This window comes from Aplysia californica, unplaced genomic scaffold, assembly GCF_000002075.1.
Source record: "Aplysia californica isolate F4 #8 unplaced genomic scaffold, AplCal3.0 scaffold00102, whole genome shotgun sequence".
Lineage (NCBI taxonomy): Eukaryota > Metazoa > Mollusca > Gastropoda > Aplysiida > Aplysiidae > Aplysia > Aplysia californica.
Window position 1 is genome coordinate 1,116,401 of NW_004797372.1, and position 21,274 is coordinate 1,137,674.

Consider the following 21,274-nt stretch of genomic DNA (forward strand, 5'->3'; position numbering starts at 1 on the left):
TCTCAAAAATAATTTTAGATGTCAGCTTATAATTCCATTCCGTATTTGACTGATGCAATTTTTCTATCCAAGGGAGAGAAGTCTCAGAGAAGTCTTGTCCCAGTGCAAATTGTAAACACGCATGATTGCTGAAGACGGACGACACACGAACACGAGCACAGAGTCAGAGAAGCAAGAAAACACCTCATCATGCCACATATTTCACCTTCTGCCACTGCCAGTCCTCTTGAAGAAGTCAGAAGGAAAGTGAAGCTAACAGAACACACAGTGGAAAATGTATGTAGAATCTAGATCTAGATATAGATCTAGATCTAGTCGCCAATCTAGAGTAGATCTAGATCTAGACTCTAGTTTTTCCTTACGAAGTGTATACAAAGCGGTAAGTGGGAACAAAGTCACGAAGTATACACACCCGGTAGGGGAAATACTTTTTGATTTCCACGCCCAGACCTGGTAGAGAGAGAGATTGTGCGTGTGTGTGTGTGTGTGTGTGAGAGAGAGAGAGGAGGGGGTAGAGAACAGGGGAATTGCTAGATCTAGAATCTAGATCTAGATCTAGATCTAGATCTAGTAAAATATGAGGCAACGAGAGAAAGGAGTGTATACAGACCCGGTAACCGGGAACAAAGTCATTTTAAAGACCCGGTAGGGGAACTCTTGTATGATTTCGGAAAGTTTTAGTGCCCTCTTGGCTCAGGGTAGACCCACAGAATTCTACACACTTAAACTTAAGTTTAGAATTCTGTGGATAGACATAGGTTCTTTTCTAGTAGATCTATGGTCTAGATTTAGACAGACAGACATAAATCGTTGATCTAGTTTCGAGGCTAGCCTAGATCTAGATTCTAGATCTAGATCTAAATATCAAGATTGCGGATGTCTTATCGATGAACGATCGTTTTTCTTCCGTTTTGGAGTTGGAGGAATAACACTTTGAAGAAAAAAATGTCGTAATTTCTATCGAGCAGTCTCTCTCTCTCTCTCTCTCTCTCTCTTCTCTCTTTCTCTCTCTCTCTCTCTCTCTCTCTCCTGCCTCGGTGTATCGCTCGCCTTCTCTTTTTCTTTGTTTGTCTCTGTCTTTCTTTCTCCCCCACCTCTACTTTCCCACTCTGTCTTTCTCTCTTCCCCTCCTGCCAACTGGGGCATGTCATGTTGCTAGCTCTCTCTCTCTCTCTCTCTCTCTCTCTCTCTCTCTCTCTCTCTCTCTCTCTCTCTCTCTCTCTCTCTCTCTCTCTCTCTCTCTCTCTTCCTCTCTCTCTCTCACACACAGTACACACCCAAACCCACACTACCGGGTCTGGGCGCTGAAACTTTCCGAAATCACAAAAGAGTTCCCTACCGGGTCTGTATAATTCGTGACTTTGTTCCAGGTTACCGGGTCTGTATACACTCCGACGAGAGAAAGATAGAGGGGGAAAGTAGGTGGGGGAGAAAGAAAGACAGACAAACAAAGAGAAAGAGAAGGCGAGCGATACACAGAGAGAGAGAGAGGGTGGGCAGGCAGAAAAAGAGGGGAGAGAGAGACAGAGGAAAAGAGAGGGTGACTGCTCGATTGAAATTATGACATTGTTCTTTTTCTCAAAATGTCTTAGATCTAGATCTAGAATTCCTCCGACTCCAAAACAGAGGGAAAACGATCGTTCATCGAAAAGACATCCGCAATCTTCATTTAGATCTAGATCTAGGCCTCGAAACAGATCTCTGCTTTATGTCTGTCTGTCTGTCTGTCTACTAACTGTCTAGATCTAGACCTAGGCCATAGATCTAGAAGACCCCAAGTCTACTCTGAGCCAAGAGGGCGCTGAAACTTTCCGAAATGACAAAAGATTTCCCCTACCGGGTTTGTATACTTCATGACTTTGTTCCCGGTTACCGGGTCTGTATACTCTCCCTTTTCCTTAACTCTTGTCCTGCGTCTGTGCTGAGATAAAATGCGAATCTTATTAGCAACCGATTACGTCGGACGTTCCGGGCAGGCCGCCGGGATCTCATTGTGTACTGTTGGTGTACAGCACTCGCGCCGGGAAATATGTGTGTTTTCGCCATGAATACCATGGGAGTGTGTTAATCGACGATGAAAATAACACTCTATCTTCCATGACTTTCACTTTCTATTATAAAGTGTTACGAACACAACCCCCTCTCATAAGCTGATATAAGACATTACGAGTAGTTACGCCCTTTTGAATCACCTTTCTAGACGCTCTTGTTGTTATGAATTACCTGGGGTTCAAAAAGTAAAAGGGATAATATAGATCTAGGTCAATTTCCGAATGTTTTGCTCTCAAATTGTTCTTTGTGCCGCCTACACAATGGTATTCAAAATTATCAAATCAGCTTATTTTTATCAGGTAGATCTAGATTCTAGATCTAGTATCATTTCATACAAAATCAAGCTCATTTGAAAGAATTTGTATGGAAAAATTGAAGTCTTGTTTCCTGACTATCCTTTCGAGCTCCTCATGTCTTGTGGGTCAATTTCTTTTCTATATTTTCATTGGACGAACATCTAGAGCTACCAACTTGGCGTGTTTTGAATGAGACGTATGCCTCAGTTGCGAACCAACGCAGGCGGTTCAAGAAGAAGGCCACAAATGCACACAAACTCAAGCAGACTGATGCACACACACGTGAATGCGGATCCGAATCGGGACCCGAATTCAAGGGGAGATGGTGCTCGGCGCGCGTGCGCTGAGCCAGGGGCCAGACTGATGCGGGACCAGAATGCTGGCGAGGTGCCGAAATAGGCTTATTGGGCGACATGTCAACATGAACTTGTGACAGAAGCGGCGCTTGTTCTCCGAGTGGTGGAGACCTGTGTGTTTGTTTTAACATGGCACTCAGTCTTACTCATCTGATACATTTTGTTTTATTGTCACCCTTGTGCAAAAGCAGCAACAAAAAAAAAAGAGCAAACAAAATACAAACCAACAACAACAAAAACAACAACAATGCAGCTGCTTTCGGTTGGGACATCAGATGAGAATGGTTTGTTTTCTTTATCTTGATCAGTCCTGCCCTTTTTTGTTAGTAGAGGTTTTACGGCGCGCGTAACTGCATAAGGTCATATGAGCGCCAAGTCCTGCCTTATACGGCCACTTTTCTCCTTGACAATGGGTGGCCGTCTTACACAGGTCGACTGTAGTAGTTCTGAACCTGACACTGATTACTTAACTTCTGAGTGTTTTCCATATTCAGTCTGTTTTCTCTTCATCAGTATTACAATTTTAAATATTAAATCCTCTCTAACAAACAAATTCAATTTGTCTCTGCTATTGTATGGAAAATTGATGTGAACATCTTTCCTGCAAAAGAAGGAGAGGACAGGGTAGAAAATTATCCCTGCCCGCCACGTAAATTCTCTTTCATTTTTGGTGTTATAGTCGAACAGTTTTGGAATATTGAATTGAAATTGTCTTACATTTTATTCCTTTTCAATAGGTAAACAGCACAGACTTCCCAGGAACATATGAAGAGTATGATGATGCCTGGAGCCAGGAAAAGTTTGAAGAGGTATTTCACATGGTATTCTAGCAATACCACACACCTCGCACTGGCAGTGCGAAAGCTTGGTGGACTCGCCAGAGTCAGGGGTAACCCCAGGAACCTGCTGATGTACAGCACTGTTTTTTGTGTCAGCCCCACGTTATTGCACATCAACATATGCAGAAGAAATTGGGGCATTCACTGATGAAAAACATGTGCTATTATTGTTCATGGACAATTGAGTTTTTTTTAAGAAAGAGGGTTGGTCAGTAATGAGTTTGAAGCCTGCCAAATGGCACCGTGATTTTTAGACTTGCCTCATTCGGAGGGGACACAAAACATCTAACTAGTACCCTGATGCCCCCAAATTTGGCAGCCAAAGAAAAAAAAGATTGATCATCTTTTCGCAGCCTTCCGTTTACAAATCAAACGAAAAACAAAAATGATACAAGGTGATTACTTTGTGGGTTTAATTTTGAAAAGTGTGTATTTGATCACAGTGCTAAATATTCTGTTTTTCTGTGTCCCGTAAAATGTTTTCTTGTAACTTTAAGTTACAATGATACAATCTCCCTTCCGAACATCCTCGCAAAAAAAGTTCCATTTTCAAGGTGCTGTCTTCAACAGAGTTCTTGCTGGGTAAAAAACAAAAAGACTTAATTTTATAGTCTTCTGTCCTGGCTTAACCCAGAATTATTGCTGCGGAACATCGTGTTAGTTTTGTAGCATAGTTGGTTTGAAAATATTGCACCTGACAGTGCATTGCAGTTGATGTTATTAATGCCATCACCACCACCAGAATGAACTGTCTGTGAACATATTGTTTTTATGGTCCACTTCAATTATATTATGATAATAATTTAAATAATACAAGCTTGTGTATTAATCATATATCTATCATAACTATTCTTTGTTTTGTAGAAGTTGGCTCCAAAGTTTCATAATTTATCATATTGCTATTTTTGTCTGTAGTAAGTTCCTTTTCAAAATTGTACAGCTTTAACCCTTCCCTGTACAATTATATAAAAATATTTATAGCTGCCTGTAACCTGTCTCAATTTCAGAAATTCCAAATCGACATTGTAAGTCTATCCACCACTGAGATGGAATTTGATATGGTGGGTGTCGATGCTGCAATTGCAAATTCCATTCGAAGGATTTTGTTGGCCGAGGTGAGCTTATCTTATAATTTGTGTTTCATTTAAATTCTCTTCTTTTTGTCACCAGGGTATTTCTCTTATTCCAGTTCTTAAAAGGAGAAAAGTGATTTGTTTGTGTAATTGCAGATCTGTTGATGATTAAAGTCTACAGTTTACTTTTAGAAAATGTGCATGTTTTGTTCTAGCTTCTGCTATGTGTTTGTTTGGTTCCCCATTTTCAGACATTTTTCTTGGAAAGTGGTGTTACTTGTAATGTAACGTCATGTAGCATATTGTTAGTCTCAGCTTGCGTATACTTATGAATTTTTTACTGGTCAGCATCATCATGGTTAATGGGTGTTGTTAATGCATACTACTGTTCCTTGTCTCCACTTCTTGCTGTCTTTTTCTTTATGAATGACTTCATACTTCCTAATGACTTCATACTTATTTTATGAAAGTGAAAGGCTTTGTAGCTCTGCCTCTCTTTCTTGTTTCCTATTTTAATTAAAGCAGTAGTCTTCATGATTTGAGGCCAAAGATGTTTGTTATCAAGTCCAAAACAAGATTCCTTTTCCACATAAACTTTCTTCTCGTTTTTCTGCAAGTGCCAGATCTAAAACAGACAGGCAATCATGGTTCACCAATCATTTCTCTACTCGAATGCTTAAAAAACCACTATATATCATCCTGGTCTTGTCCCATCACATATCTGTTTAAGTTCTCTAATACAGTAGTACTTGCTCCAATGACCATATGTCCAGGACAATCTCCTGGACAAATGGCCATTTCCACTTTTCCCTGTTGTGTGTGGGTATTTTTTTGGGGGGGTGGTATGAGAACTGTCCAAAGAACTTTCTTTCTAAGATAACCACTTTACCCCTCGATGAGGGATGTTGATCTTACACATATTTAACGGTACATTACTTTGTGTCTACATTTTCTTCTTTTGACTTCTACTATTTTTCCATTGAGAGCAAATAAGTTTGTTTTGTTTTAGTTGGGTTTTTTTGGCAAGTTAATGTCTAAGTTTATCCCTTTGAGCCCTGACCTCCTCAGTCTACTGTGCCCCTCTACCTGAGCTCCTGAGCATTATTTTAGTATACTATTACTAACATTCATATGATCATCAGAATCATATTACATATTCCGCCCATGGTAGTCCTAGTCATTACAAGCGTCTAATTCAGAAAGATCTTCAAAATAATCAGTGACATCTTGTGTAGTAAACGCTGTTTTCCGTACGCATTTTATACCAGGTGTGCTAGGTTGGGAATGGGGTCTAGCTCAGCGCTCTACCAGTGGCTAAGTATACGGGGAGTTTGTGGCATCGGTGGCCTAGTGGTTAGGCTTTCGGACTCGCAACCGTAAGATTGTGGGTTCGAATCCCGCCAGGGGCCCGATGTTGTGTCCTTGGGAAAGGCACTTTACGCGAATTTTCCTCACTTCACCCAGGTGGGAATGGGTACCCGCCTATAGACAGCGAAAGATCTTGTCAGTTTGTTAGTGTTTTAGCGCTTATTCAGCTGCTTGCACTGTATGCTTCCCGGGAAGCTGAGAATGTTTCGGAGTGTTCTATGGTCTGCTGGGGTAATAATATAGTGTAAAGCGCATAGAGCTTGCTGCTGCTGAGTGGGGATGTGCGATATACAAAAGCTATTTATTATTATTATTATTATTATTACTGATGGCAAGGGCTCAAAGGGTTAAACTAATCAAAAGAATCAGGTATTGTAGAAACATTTTTCTTTTTTCGTTCTCAGGTACCTACAATGGCAATTGAGACGGCTGCCATTTGGAACAACACTTCCATCATCCAAGATGAAGTTTTAGCTCATCGCCTGGGACTCATACCAATCAAAGCTGACCCTCGCTTATTTGAGTACAAACCAAAAGGTTCATAGCGTTCTTTACCATTTTGATAGCTGGACCCTTAAGCAAGATGTGAAGAGAGTCCTTCAGTCTGGTTGTGTATTGCACATTTGTCTTTTGCTTTGGATGGGTCTAAATCATATTAAAACTAATTCTTCGCATGATTCTTCTCAGTCCTGCTCAAAGTAGAGTCACATCTTTTAAATATCATTGATGAGAGAAAAGTAGGTCTGCTTTTATTGCCTATTGACTCTTCTCAATCAAGTATAGTATTATTTTAAGAGATTGAAAATTTATGTTCGGTTCTCAGATGCTGCTCTACAATGGTTTGAGTTATGTTAAAGAAATTGTTAAAATAGAAAGTTACTTCTTACTCAAGTCTTCCTTTAAGATGAACAGTGTAGGCAGTACTCTTTTGATTACAGATTTACAGTGGTTTAAGATGAACTGCCCAGCTAGCATCTGCGTTTGTCGCGGCCGCGATTTTTGGCATTTTTGGGTTCGCGAATCACGGCCGTGATTTTTGGCATTTTTCCCAAAAAAAACCACACCGCCGGGGAATAAAAAATCGATAAAGCGGGGTATAAAAAACGGACCCCCCCCAAAAAAAAATAACCGAACCTCTTTACTTTTAGGAAAAAAAGTTAATTTTCACTTCTTCTTTCTTACTTGTTGACCCCACGTTTATTTGTTATTTTCATGTGAAAAAAAGTCTTGTACATTGCATACTATTTAATTTTGTATTGCTGCTTCTTCTCTTTGTTGTGTTTCAATATGCTTGTGTGTTATTTTCTTTTCTTGTTATTGTTCTGATGTGTTTTCTATATTTTTGTGTGTTTATCGTAATGTCGGTATCATTTAATTTGATGTTGTTCCTCCTACCTTTAAAAAAAAAAAATGCGTTTATGTGAGAGTGTGTCTCCACCAAAACCGAATACATGTACATGAAATGAACTGACACTGGCAGGCCCCTTGTGTGTGATTCCATAATTTACATGTAATATTCTGTACTTTTTCTTGAATAACACACGTTTAGGGTTAAAACGGCCACTATTCGAAAAGGTGGACACCCGCCTTTATTTGTTAATTTTTGTGGTTGTTTATGTTCTTTTCTAATTTTGATTTCATTCTGTTGTGAAACCTTTATTTTTCACATTTTTACACTCTGTGTGGCTACAAATGATCTTCTGGATGCTTAAAACAAAACACAAGAAATTTTGGTGCTTTAGATTAAGTTACCTCTATCAACATATTGCTATATTTGTCGTCACAGATAGTAGAAAGCTTGAAAATTATTGGCAACTTTTGCCATTCTTTTGGCAACTTTTGGACATTAAAATTGCAACAAGCGCAGATGCTAGGCTAAGGCAATCAAGAGACAGGGTCGGGAAAAAGTCGGGAATTTTGAGATGGGTCGGGAGGTCGGGAAAAAGTCGGGAATTTTGTGATGGGTCGGTAAGTCGGGAAAGGATAGGGCCTGTGTAATGTGCAGCTATCTAGACTGTATGGTTGATGAATCCTAAAGAGGACACGTAATTGAACCGCTGTAACGGAAGTGTATGTGTGACACCGAGGCTCGATCAGGAAGAATCAAGATCTGCTTTCGTTACCGCCCAGAAATGTTCCGGTAATAGTCTGATAGATAACGCAACATTTGTAACATGCAGGTTGTGCATTATGAATGCTGTGTCGCCTTGAAAATAAATCAATATTAAAAATTGCCCTCTGCTGTCGCTTGTGGAAAGAAAAAGAAAAAGAAGTTATACAAGCGTCTTGACAGGTTCGCCCTCGTGACCGGTCAATGAACCTGTGAGTACCGGCGGTCTGAGCGCTGTGAAGTATAGGACTCCTTTATAAGATACACTCGTGGAAGGGGATTGGGGGGAAGCTGAAGGCAACGCTAGAGGACAAAAACTGAACTTGGAAGCAAATTTTTAGCATTTTGATTACTACTTTAGAGCTCTCTGCAAAGCGCGCGTTGGTGCAGGCCTTGTGTGGAATCAGGATCCGTCATGCCTTGTTATTGAACTAAAGTGTTCGCGTTTCATTGGATGGGGTGATTGTAATTTATATCTATATTTTATTAGCTTTCTGTTCAAGATTGGCAGATTTTCAGTGTCACTGCATCTTGCCCCCCAGTTCTTACACCTCTCACACTGAATAGGTGTACTTGAGCCATTCTAGTTATTACTCTACTTTGAGTTGCAGCAATGGTTTTCGTCTTCACGTTTATTATATGAATCAGGACACCCAGACTGGTTATTGACAGTCGATTTTCTAGTTCTAGGTCTTTTTTCAGGCTCAAAACAGGATTCATTTTTTTATATAGGGCCTATAGTTTGTTATGTTGGCTAATATGATGATGGGAAAATATAAATAAGTAAGAACAGACTGAAATACCAAAGTCTCTCAAGATCCCAGTGCCACACTGACATGTTGTTAACTGGATATAATGTACCTACATGTGTGTGTGTGTATTCACAAACATATACATGTATTATATTAGATATAAATGGAGCACACGCTTTCATTGTTATATAACATGTTCCTGGAAAATGGATGAGGCCCCTCCCTTGGAAAATTGAGAAGCTGGTTTGGCAGTCACCCAGTATTATAGTCATCTATTGTTTGAATTTGAAGACTATACTACAAAATGTACGTTTGCATTCATTTGTAGACATTTTGACTTTTTATATTTGATAGATTGGCTTTTTTGGGGATCATTCTTGATGCGCAGCAGCCTGATTTCTCCCTCGAATTGGGGTCTTGAAAAAATTTTCCAGGATTTGGTGGGGACCCTGAAGAGAGGCAATCCTATAAGAAAACTTTCATATGTTGTTAAAAACATTATGTTTTATCAAGGCATGTTCATAATTCCATACAGCAATGTGTTCAAGTGCAAGAGGAAGAGAGAAAGAGAGAGCATGTTTATTCATTGATTTTTTGCTCTTGCAAGCGTATTTGTTTTTATGTAGTCTTTCTAGGGAAGAGCACTGAGCATTCACACTATTATTATTATCGTTCAACATGCCATCTCAGCTATGTTGAACATAGTATGAAAGAGTTATTATTGTTATTTACCTTGTAAATCTGTGTACTCTTTTGGGATAAGGAAGAAGGGGAGCCTCTGGATAGCTCATTCAGTTTCAGTTGTTTGATGGGTTTATTTTGAAGGTGTTATGATTTCTACTGAGCATGGAGTGATTATAGAGGTGGGTCCCCTCTGTTATACAAAGCTCTAGCAGGAAAAAAACAATGTTCAGGTTGTCAGTTTGGGATATTTTCTTAAACTTTTCATGACAGCAAGCACCATGATCAGCACTTCTAAATTGTGAGAGTAAAGGGTACATTTATTATTAATTTCTTTTATTTAATCTCAATTTTTTCTCAGTGGCTGTTCCATTGAAACTTTAAAGATTCAAAACGCCCTGAAAATTTGTGAGTAATATTTCCTGCACAGACTCAATGTCTATTCTCTGTTAGATTGAAATCCATTCTAAGGAAAAGAGAATGACACTCTGCTGCCCAGCCCCTAAATATGCTTTGTTACATCTTTGATCTGTTAAAGCTGCAAGAGGTCCAGTAATTTGAGAAAATCGCGAAAGAGTCCTAGAGAAGCCACCACACTAGAACATTTGTTCCTTGTTTTGGGGTGTTTGCTAGAAACATGAGGTATAATGTTCTGACATTCACGAGTCCCTTAACCCTTCCCATGGTCCTGGCGGCGCTGCATTGCTGAATGCTGCACCAGCTAATGTTTTGACGTTGAGGTATTTTCAAAACCTTTTTAGTGATTTTCATCCCATCATTGTATCTTACATCTATTTCATACTTTTTTTTTTCAGATGCAGAGGCAGGCTCCAGCGATGACACCCTACAGTTTTCTCTGAAGATTAGATGTTCTAGGAATAACGTAACCACAGATGCCACAGACCCAAGGGTTCTTTTTAAAAATCATAAAGGTGAAAAAATGCATCTTTGTATTTGTTATACTTTCATGTTGGGGTTATGAATGTACTTCTGTTATTGATTTTGTCACCCATTTTATTTCATTAAGTTTTTAACACATTTCACCCTGAGGGTCTGGACGGGAAGTCCATTGTTAGATCCTAAGCAAGGCGAAGGAACCCACCTCCCGTGAGTACAAGCCTTTAAAAAACACATTTAAAAAATACTAAACAAATTCCAAAAATCCTGAAAAAATAAAAATAAAAACGAAAAATGAATGTAGTTTCAGAAAAATATAACTTTATGTATGCACAAACTGTTAGAAATGTTCTAACTTTTGTTCGATCGGGGTGTCCGACCCGTCACTCTCACTCTCAGCCTTGCGGTCGGGCCCTAGATCTAAATTCTAGATTTTCTACATCTGATCAATCTGAATCACCCCAAACTTTTGCTACAACGTTTTCGTCAAAATCTGAGTCATCTGATTTGTCATATGCTTGTTTTTGCTCAAATCCATCGTTATTTCTTTTTTCGAACTCAGTTGTGTCGCTTTTCAACAAGTCGATACACCTTCGAAGTGTCGGTAATGCAATCACACTTCCATCGGGCTCTAATACTAAAACTACTGGCCCAAAAAATTTTGTTTCAGTATCAAACGAAAGGAGAAACTTTTTGCAATAACTATGCAAATCAAAATCTCGGCCCCAGAGTCTCGTCAAGGTGAGACTTCGTTTCTAAAGACGCTGGGTTGGCGTGGGCGGTTTCGGGCGAGTCAGGGTGGAGCACGTAAGGAAATTCCCGGGCGAGTTAGGTGTAATGTGTTAAAAGTCAAATTAAAATGTCATGCAAGAATTTAGAGCTTATCAAACATGCAAGTGGTTTTTTTCTTCCTCTTAGTGTTGCCATTTGTGTTGTTCTACATCTGCCCTCCCTTTCTGATATATATTACTTCAATTTTTTATATTTAAAAAAAAAATTTTTTGGTAAATTTTCTGACCAGTGTGAACTTGATACCTTTTTATTAAATTTCTCATGGGTATGAATTGTATATATGACACAGTGCTAATGTTTTACTTGCAGTGTACTCCAGAGATCTGGAATGGGTTCCTTTACCAGGCCAGGATCATTTGGTAAGTGACACTGTTGTTGTCTGAAACTTGAACTGATTTAACTCTTTGTCTCTGGCAAGCTGCTCCCAGCGTGGCTCACGGTCACAACTGCTGTGCCAGTGAGCCACTGGCAATGGCTTGAGCACATTCCTTTATACAAAGACTTTGCATACCTGCCGACCCTACAGAAAAAATCGGTAGATCACCGACTTTTTGATCAAACTACCGATCCACCGATTTTGAGAGATAAGTCACCGACTTCGTGATTCAGCAGGGTGACTGCCAGGCCCCGGGAATTACCCTGGAATTTTAGAAAGTTATCGAATATTTGAAAACCAAATCCGATAATGCCCTTAAGTTCATTTTTGCCGGTCGCGATTGTGATATTCATTCGAGTCCCCCCGAGAGTACGTTTGTTCACACAGACAGGCGGCTATGGTGGCAAGTGGAAGTGTATGTGTGATACCGAAGTTTGATCGGGATAATCAAGATATAATACTTTCACTTTCGTTACTACCCAGGAATTTGCTGGTGGTAGTTTGATAACGCAACATTAATTTAACAACGTGCAGGCTGTGCATGGCAAACACTTTGTCGCCTTGAAAATAAATCAATATTTGTCCTGTGCTGTTACTTGTGAAAGAAAAAGAAAAAAAAGTTATAGTTATACAAGCGTCTTGTCGGGCTCACCATTGTGACCGGTCAATGAACCTGCACGTTCCATCACATTGTGAGCACCGGCAATTGTAGGGGTCACCAAAGTTCATTCAAAGTCTGAGGGCTACGAAGTATAGGACTCCGGAATGGGGGGGGGGGGGGGATTATTTATTTTTTTAAAGATACACGCGGGGGAGGGGGGGGGGGGGTTGAAGGCAACACCAGGGGACAAAAACTGAACTTGGAAGCAAAATTTAGTATTCTAAATTTTGATGACTACTAGATCTAGATCTCTCTGCAAAACGCGTGTAGGTGGAGGCCTTGTGTGGACTCGGGATCCGTCGTACTCTTTCCTTGTAAACTCTGCAAAGGCTAAGGGCCAAGGTATAAAGGCTTAAGTCATCCAAGGTCATATTTTTTTGTTCTTTGTCATTTTATACTAAATTCTACATTTGTTTTAAGTCGCAAACACATTCATACATATGTGATGTGGGTCAAAATATTGATACGGGTCCCAAATTAAATATGCGACAAGTGGTAATATAGCCTACTACAGATTTTTTAGGTCAACTACAGATTTCGGCCCAGGCAATGTTGGCAGGTATGACTTTGACATCAAATTACTTTTTGCAATTGACGAAAACAGGTCTCTTTTACCAGGGGTTCACTCATAAGAGGAAAAACTATCAAAATAGGTGTATTTGTTTTTGATTTAATGACCCATTTAGTGACGTTTTTGTCATTTTTAGATTTAGTACCAGACAAGGGCCCCGGCGTAGTGGGTTTACCCCTCTCAGAAATAAAGAGTTAAGAAGATTTTGTTTTGTGGTTGTAATTCCTTTGGCATTTTCTTTTGTCCTCTGTTACAAAAGGACTACTGATGTCTGTAATGTAATGGTTAGGCTCTTTCTCGTTGCTTACAGAAGACATGAGTTCTCTTTCTGTGTAGGGAAGTTTTTCTCTTTGAGTGTCTCCATTTGGCTGCTGGGATGTCATATCCCGCTCAGCCTAGGTTGGTCCTGACTGGCAAGTTCGAATCTGCCCACCTCTTTCATTTTTTAAAGAATTGTGTTGATGTGGGTGTTATATATTTACGACTATATAATAGGGCCACACGAAAACTGTTCCTTTTCTAAATAGCAGGTCTGAAATGTGATGGGTATGTTTTTAAGGGGATGATCTGCAACTTTGACCATTACTGACATCTCAGTGACTCCAAACTCCATTGTAAAAAGGTTACCTATCTCAAAAGTTTGTGTTCTTGGGCAAGGGGGTGTAGGAGAAGAAAGAAAAAAAATGTGTTTGATGGACTGACATGCAAAGCTGAAGAATTTATTCATCGATACCTGATTTGCAGCAGAAAAACACAAAGGAGAAGGTTAGAACCTTTCCTTATTAACTGCAGAGGCACAACTTTAAATTTAAGTTGGATTTTTCAAAAAATCATTTTTTTCAGACTCAGATGAAGACTCCCGTTTTATGTTGATACTTTCTATTGTTTTTAGTTTTTTTTTGTTTCTTTTTTGTTTCTTAGATATATCTTTACCCCACCTCACTGCTTCTTAAGTGGAATCTTCTTCTTTTTGTGTGGACTAATATTGAAGAACTTTATCAATGTACTTATATATGAATGTCATGTGTATTTCAGAAGAACAAAGGCATTGGTCCAGTGGACAAGGACATCCTGATTGCTACAATGAGACCAGGCCATGTGAGTGGCATGTTTCTGAACAAAATAATAATTTTTAAAAAAATCAAATGACGTAGTGTTGAAAGAAGCCAGTGTGGGGCAGTCACTAATAAAAACAATTAGGATAAAACAAATGCAGTTCCAAGGACACTTGATTCAACATAGAGGAGGCCTTGAACATCTTGCTCTTGGAAAACAGAAGGCAAAATAAGCAGAGATGGATGAAGAACAACTATTAATAAAATTTGGACAAATGGGTGGCAGGAAAAGACGAGAGTAATATAGACCTGCATGTTTGCCGACAATCGTCTGAAATCCAACAGTCGCGACCCGGCCGATGCTATCGCAGGGTCCACCTGTATTAGTCAATGTGCAAGGTCTTCTGGGATGATATGTCTTTCTTGGCTCAGGTTGAACCTGACAGGCATAGTCGAAGTAGCCTAACTGTAAATTATGTCTTTAAAGGTGTAAAACACTTACGATTAGAATAAAATAAAAGCCAATGGTCTACCAGTGTGGGCCTCTTGAGCTAATACAGGATCAAGTTTTTTGTGCCAAATGTTATACTGGAAAATGTTTGAAGTCTGTGGCTAGATGAAAAGGTAGAGTTCCCTGTGTTGTGTGTTTTCTGAAGTGATGATGCACACAAAGGCTACTCTCAAGAGCAATGTTTGGATCAATATATACTGATACATTATAGTAGCATCTGCGTTTGTGCGCGCTGTGATTCTTGCACTAAAAAAAAACAGCCACCGCCGCCGGGGAATTTAAAAAAAGGGGGGGGGGGATAAACATCGAAAAACAACAAAAAAGGGAAACCGAACCTCTTTACTTTTAGAAAGAAAGTTTATTTTCACTTCTGCTTCACTTCGTCTCTTTCTCACCACGTGGATTTGTTATTTTCATGTGAAGAATGCAAGTGCATTAGGCCTACATACTATTTACTACTACCCTCAGCCCTCTCTCGCTTCACCCGCTGTGTGTACTTGCAGTGACTTGGCTTGCCTGGGCTTGCTCCAACACTGCGTGCGCGCTCTCTCTCTCTCTCTCTCTCCCTCCCTCTCTCTCCCTCCTTCCCTCCCTCTCTCTCTCTCTCTCTCTCTCTCTCTCTCTCTCTCTCTCTCTCTCTCTCTCTCTCTCTCTTACACCTTGTTAACGAGCCTTTGTCCCTGGTATAACCGATTGAGCTCCAACGAGGCCCTGTTATTGGCGATAACTTTTAATAGAGACAAAGAGTAGGAAGAAACGGGGATTTAAAAAATCCCTGTTATTACCGGGCCTGTTATATATGGTTTCCACTGTACATGTAATATCCAGTACTTTTACTTGAATTACACTCATCTAGGGTTAGAACTGCCATTCTTCGGATAGGTCGACACTCATCCTGATTTGTTAATTTTTGTGGTTGTCTATATATTGTTCTAATTGTGATTTCATTTTGTTGTGAAACCTTTATTTTTCACGTTTTTACACTCTGTGTGGCTACAAATGATATTCTGGTTGCTTAACTCTTTGAACCCCGCGTCCGGTGGTAATGACCCTGTTCCCCATCGGATGCTGGGAGCGTCCAATACGAGTTACAACTGTTTCGTCTTATTTAGTGCTAGTTTTTGCTGGTTTTTGGAACTATTCGTGAACCACGTTTTTAGAAATGACTAAGCCTTTGTTTCCTCTATTTAGAAGTTGGAGGCAAGCTTTTTTGGGGTTATAATGAGACATACTGCACTAGGTTTAGGTGACTGTAGAAAAAACTCCGGGAAACGGTGGAAAAAACTCAGGTCTTAAAAGAGTTAAAACAGAGCACAAGAAATTCTGATGCTTTAGATTTGGTACCTCTATCAGCATATTGCTATATATACTTCGTCACAGAGAGTTGAAAGTCGAAGCAGACTTTGTTCTGTTGAGGCTAGAGAGGTGAGCAGAGTAAGCCTGATTCCCCATTTGGACTTCTCTGTTGACATCCACCCCTCGGCGCTCATATGACCTTATGCAGTTGCGAGCGCCGTAAAACCTTACTAAAACACGAGAGTTGAAAGCGTGAAAATTAATAGCAACTTTTGCCATTTTTTTTTGGGTGGCAACTTTTGGACAAAAAGATGGCAACAAATGCAGATGGTAGATTATATTGACCTTGACAGAGTGTCTCTTTTTTGTGTTTTGTTCTTTTCCATCGATTTTTCTCTTTCACCTCTCATTCTATGAATTGTGAGAAAAAAGCTGATCTTCTCTATATTTCTCCTTCATCTTTTAAAAAAAAAGATAGAATACCATCAGAAGCAGCTTATGGCAACATTAGTTTATTTGCTGAAAATACATAATGTTTGAATTTTAAAGAAAGTGAAATTAAATGCGCTGCTACTCTCAATACATAATGTAATCAAGTAAGACTTTCTCTAGTTACTTTTAATGTTCTCATATTTTTAGATAAATTTTCTTTTTACAGTTAGGCATTTAGGAATTATTGATATTTCTAGTTTAATAGAACTTCCACGATCCCTTTGAATTGTAAGTGGGTGATGGAAGTGCAGATTGATTAAATTTGAGAACTTCAATCATTATTTTTAGTTTTATTCTTTTGGTGTTGACAAGTTCAGTACACTTTAGTTTTTGACGATGTTGTGAAGATGTGTTCTCTTTGTGCTCATATTTTACAGGAGCTTGACGTGGATTTGTACTGTGTGAAAGGAATTGGCAAAGATCATGCAAAGTTTTCTCCTGTTGGTAAGGTCTTAACTGAAGACATAATACATCCTGCTCTACTTAAGCACTAAAACAGATTCTGACTCTTGGTACTCATTCCCTGATTATTGACTTTTGTGTTGCATTGCCTGTCAAATTGAGGCTTTAGGTCGTTGAAATGAATAATAAATAAATAATAATAATAATGGCAGGAATGGAACTTGTGTGTATATTTATTTAAAAACAGGAATAGCTTGCTGAAGTCCAGTCTTTTGGGCTTTATTCTTTTAAATTCATGTAATAGTACATTCTGAGTAACAACAAATCTGTACTGAATATTGATTTTAAAAATTGCATCGATGTATCAATTAATTTAGGGATCCAGTTGGTTGAACCTCTATTTCTTCTCAGTGTTGTTTTCTTTCCGATTATAGGGGGTGCCCGCATACGTGGTCGGGTCAGGTCGGGCCCATTGGGTAGTCAGGGCTAGCCAAATTGAGGGCGCCATCGTGGCACAAACTGATCGACACGATCAGTGACCTACAAAAACAAACGCGTTTGTTTTCTGGCCTGCGAATCGCGCGATCGGGTGGTTTGCTGCCAATCACAACAAGGCTGAGTCACGTGTCCATTTTGACCCATGAATATATTAAGTAGGTACTCTGGGAATTCCCGGTTTCGGTCTCACGCCTTTGACCGTCTTCTCACTTCTCACAGCGGATTTGGAGCGCTCATAGGCCGAGAGGAAGAAGGAGACGAAGAAGAAGAAGGAGAATGAGCACTACAGAGGGAGGGTGGTGAAAGTGACAGGGAGGGAGAGAGAGAGATAAGTTGAGAGATATATGCTGAGACCTAGATATTACATTGCTAGATCTAGATCTAGGTCTCTGATATGGGAAGTGAGAAATAGAAAAGAAAGGAGAGAGATATATTAAAGCAAGTTAGCAAGCAAGCAAGGAAATACTCACCCGCATGGGCGCACACGCACACTCACAAACACACACACAGACAGACAGACAGAGAGAGGGATTGCGGGAAGTCCAAGAGTACGATAGGCATATTTTATGTATCATGGGTCAAAGGTTCAGCCAATCATAGCCCGGTTTACGCCCTCTGTGTAGTCGCATGTAGGTTAACGGTTTCTCAACTTTAACTTCCAGGTCGTCGGGTACAATCGCAGCAGGGCTGTAGTGTGCACTGAAACCCCGACCCGATCGAGTATGTGGGCACCCCCTATTAGCTCCAGATAAAATGCAACCCCTGCTGTTATGATTCCGTGTAAACATTTATTTATTGAAGAAGATGTAAGAAACAGAAGCCTGGCTTGTCAATATTTTCTTTCTTGTTCTAATGCATCAAGGAATTGAAATGCACTATCACTAGTGATTACTGGGGGAGGAGATCAGTAGAAGTGCATTACTACTTATAATTTTCTGTATTCACAGCTACCGCTTCCTACCGTCTCCTGCCAGAGATTAGACTGCTGCGGGAATTCCATGGGGAGGAATGTGAAAGGTTGCAAAAATGCTTTTCTCCTGGCGTTATAGAAGTGAGGGAGACCCCTGAAGGTGGGTGTCTGTATCCGTAAATTTGTTATCAAGACTTAATTTTCTTTCCTGTGTTTTGAATTCTTCAGGGTTGTTTTAAGTGTGGAAGCTTTCTTCCTTCCACGGTGTAGTACGGTACGCGTGTCTAACCTGAGGAAAATATCATTGGTTCTCACCCCTCTGTGGGATCTGGATGAATGTTATATTTTCTAGTGATCTTTGTTCTGTATTCATTAGTGGCACGTCTGTTGTTGGTTGCAGACAGAAAGGTTGAAGGTAGGTGGTTGTAGGGTGCCTCTTGCAAGTCAAGCTTCCATAAATTCTATCCCTGTTGTTTCTGTCTGTCTGTCATAATTTTCCCCCGCACAAAATGGCCGTTATTGTGTTGATGTGCACCTCTTCACTCAGAACAAACAAAAAATGAAATGATGGAGGACGTATTAGCTTCAGACGTTTTTTTTGTTTTTTTTTGGGGGGGGGGGTCTGTTGAATAATGTGCACAGATCCAGGGTAGCAGCTGGTGGAGGGATTGCAGCTGTGCCGTACAGGAACAAAAAATGACAGGCTGTGATTGTTGTGTTGCATGGAGACATGGGGGGTGTTTCTACTTTACGTTTACCAGAATCTTGTGTTCTTTTCAGGCAGGGTGGTTGGTTGATGGGTGCTCTGGTGTGGTTTGCTCCTTCTTTCCTGTCAAACATCTATCGTCCTTACCTCCTTTTTTGGGGGGGATCTTAGTTACTCACTTGTAACAGCTCTAATCTATGCCGTTTATATGACCTAATTCAGTTCTATACTGAGGTATAGTGAGTACTGTAAAACACTTTCTAAAACACACAAAAAACCCTTACTAAAAAACCTCTTGTTTACGGGAATCTGTGTTCCTTTTCAGGCAAGAAAATGGCACGTGTGGTCAATGCTCGGATGGACACCTGCAGCCGCAACGTCTTCCGCCATGATGACCTCAAGGATGGCGTTGTTCTACAGAGAGTCAGGGACCACTTTATCTGTAAGTGACCACACCACATTTACTTGTTTTCTATTTTGTTTCCATTAGTGACAACACCACATTTACTTGTTTCCTTTTTTGTTTTTGTCGGTGACAGCACTGTGTCTTCTTGTTTTTTTAATTTTTGTTTGTGTTATTGCTTACGTCATTTTTTTTTTTTTTTTGAGAAAACTTGTTTTTATAAAGGCAATTCCAAAAACAAGGCTTAAGTTAAAGTGAATGGTATGACTTTAAAAAAGGTAAAAATGTAGTAGGCCAATTGGATGTTTAGCACACTAAATGAAAACCAGCTATACTGAAGTTACAGAGAAAATAAAAGGCATTTTTACTGTACCAAAAGCTAGAGGCATGAAAAAAAACCTCAGACAATTACAGTCGAACCTGCCTTAATGAAATCTCCCTGCTCCCCCCTTGATATATTCCTCTTTAATTACCTGTATAAAACGGAAACCTGTCCAACGCGGAAACGGAAAGACAAATCCGCTCCCTTCTGAGGGTTTCACCTGTCAAAGACGGAAAATGCTTTGCTCGCTCAGCCCTGATTTGGAACAAAACTCGCAAGTTTGGTTCCGCTGGCTCTTACTCTAGACTTAATGCCATGGCCATGCCGCCAGGCGAGGATGGGGAGTTGGAGTGCAATTTGGGGTTAGATGTTACCCATCTCCTTGACGTTACCCCATCATGTGAGCCCTGAGCGATGCAGATGGTCAGGGTAGTGTGGGTGTGAATCTCACGACTGCCCGTGAGAGGGCTCGAGTAGCGAGCCACTACACAAACTGTCCTGGGGTAGCCTGAAGCCAGAGGTGTGAAATTACTTTGACCAATGCCTGCCGCCCTGATCGTACGCCAGCCGAGAAAAGAGTTCCTCCAATCATTGTTACATGATGGCAGTGAGGGGTGGCATTGGTTGACTGTACTTGTTACACCGATGGGTGGGGGGGCTAAGGGTGGAAGCAAAGGAAGATTTTCAAACGTTTCTGTTTTTAATAGGTCAAGCAGTGGTGGCAATTGGACAAGTAAGAATGACGCATGTCATTATCTGACAGGATAGCAGTTGAGAGGTGTGAAGTTTTGACCACTGATTGCCGATTGGACAAGCGATCCTTGATCCCACCGGCTGGGCCTTTGACCCCCCCCCTTCCATCTCCTCCTAAATTCGTCTAAGACGAAATTTTTTCTGGCTCTGTTGCGATTCCGTCTAACACAGGTTTTTTTTGTTGCTGGCAGTCTTTGTTCTTTGTTATTGATCATGCAGGTGTTGGAAGTTCCCTGTTGGCTCTGGTGTTAAATGATAATAATGACCATTCATTATGAGAATCGGCTTGTTCTGTTTGCAATGATTTTGGAGTCTGGCTGCTAGGGAAGCAGCTGATCTTGTAGGTACCTGTGGGTAGAAAAGCATTTGTTTTATAAGAAGTTTGTCACCTTTAAATACATGTACTACTCTCCACGGTGATCAACAAAGCAGAATTTTATTAATCTATTTTAACTATTTATTATTTTTACTTTTCACTTCCCTCTTCCACAATCTGTACACTCGTAACCCTTAATGCCTTTTCTGTAATGTGTATGTTTGCAGTTTCTGTGGAGTCCACTGGAATCCTCCCTCCTGACACCCTGGTCTCTGAGGCGATGAAAATCCTCATGGGGAAATGTCAGAAGTTCTTACAAGAACTGGATGACAAGGCAAACAGCTTCACTTCCAGCAAAGACAAACACAGAAAGGGCAAAAAGTCGTAGCCAGAGGACTTGGTGCGAGTGCAGAATAACAGATGACTGAAGGATTCCTGCTTGCTGGGGAGGTTTTTTTATTTCTATGATGTGAATGTCAGCAATTTGCAGCTTATGGATCTTGTCAATAAATATGGCAACCCTTTATTCAATTCCAGCTGTATTGGACTTGTATTTTTGGTGAGGGCGACAGGTATTCTACTTGATGTTTCAGATTGTTATTTTTTCAGCATAGCTATATATATATTTGTGTCTGTCCAAAGGTCCTGTGGAACCGAGTTTTAACTTAACTTGTTGAGGTCTTTAAAATCACATCATGAAAAAGCGTGTTGATCTAGGTTAACTCACTTGCGACTGGGCCCTTTCACCAGTCACAAGCGTTGAAGACTGGCGTTTTTGGGGGTATT

The 21,274-nt window shown here is 40.2% G+C and overlaps 1 protein-coding gene across 1 annotated transcript; it reads left to right on the top strand.

The window, feature by feature from the left end:
- The first annotated feature begins 87 nt into the window (after positions 1-87).
- Positions 88-21,021, top strand: LOC101857712 (DNA-directed RNA polymerases I and III subunit RPAC1). The gene is made up of 11 exons (XM_005095363.3): positions 88-276; positions 3,442-3,513; positions 4,551-4,658; positions 6,389-6,521; positions 10,343-10,459; positions 11,526-11,575; positions 13,860-13,922; positions 16,556-16,622; positions 18,026-18,148; positions 19,020-19,136; positions 20,716-21,021. The coding sequence occupies exons 1-11, from the start codon at positions 190-192 to the stop codon at positions 20,874-20,876; spliced, it is 1,098 nt and encodes a 365-aa protein (XP_005095420.1). The 5' UTR covers positions 88-189; the 3' UTR covers positions 20,877-21,021.
- The last annotated feature ends 253 nt before the right edge of the window (positions 21,022-21,274 follow it).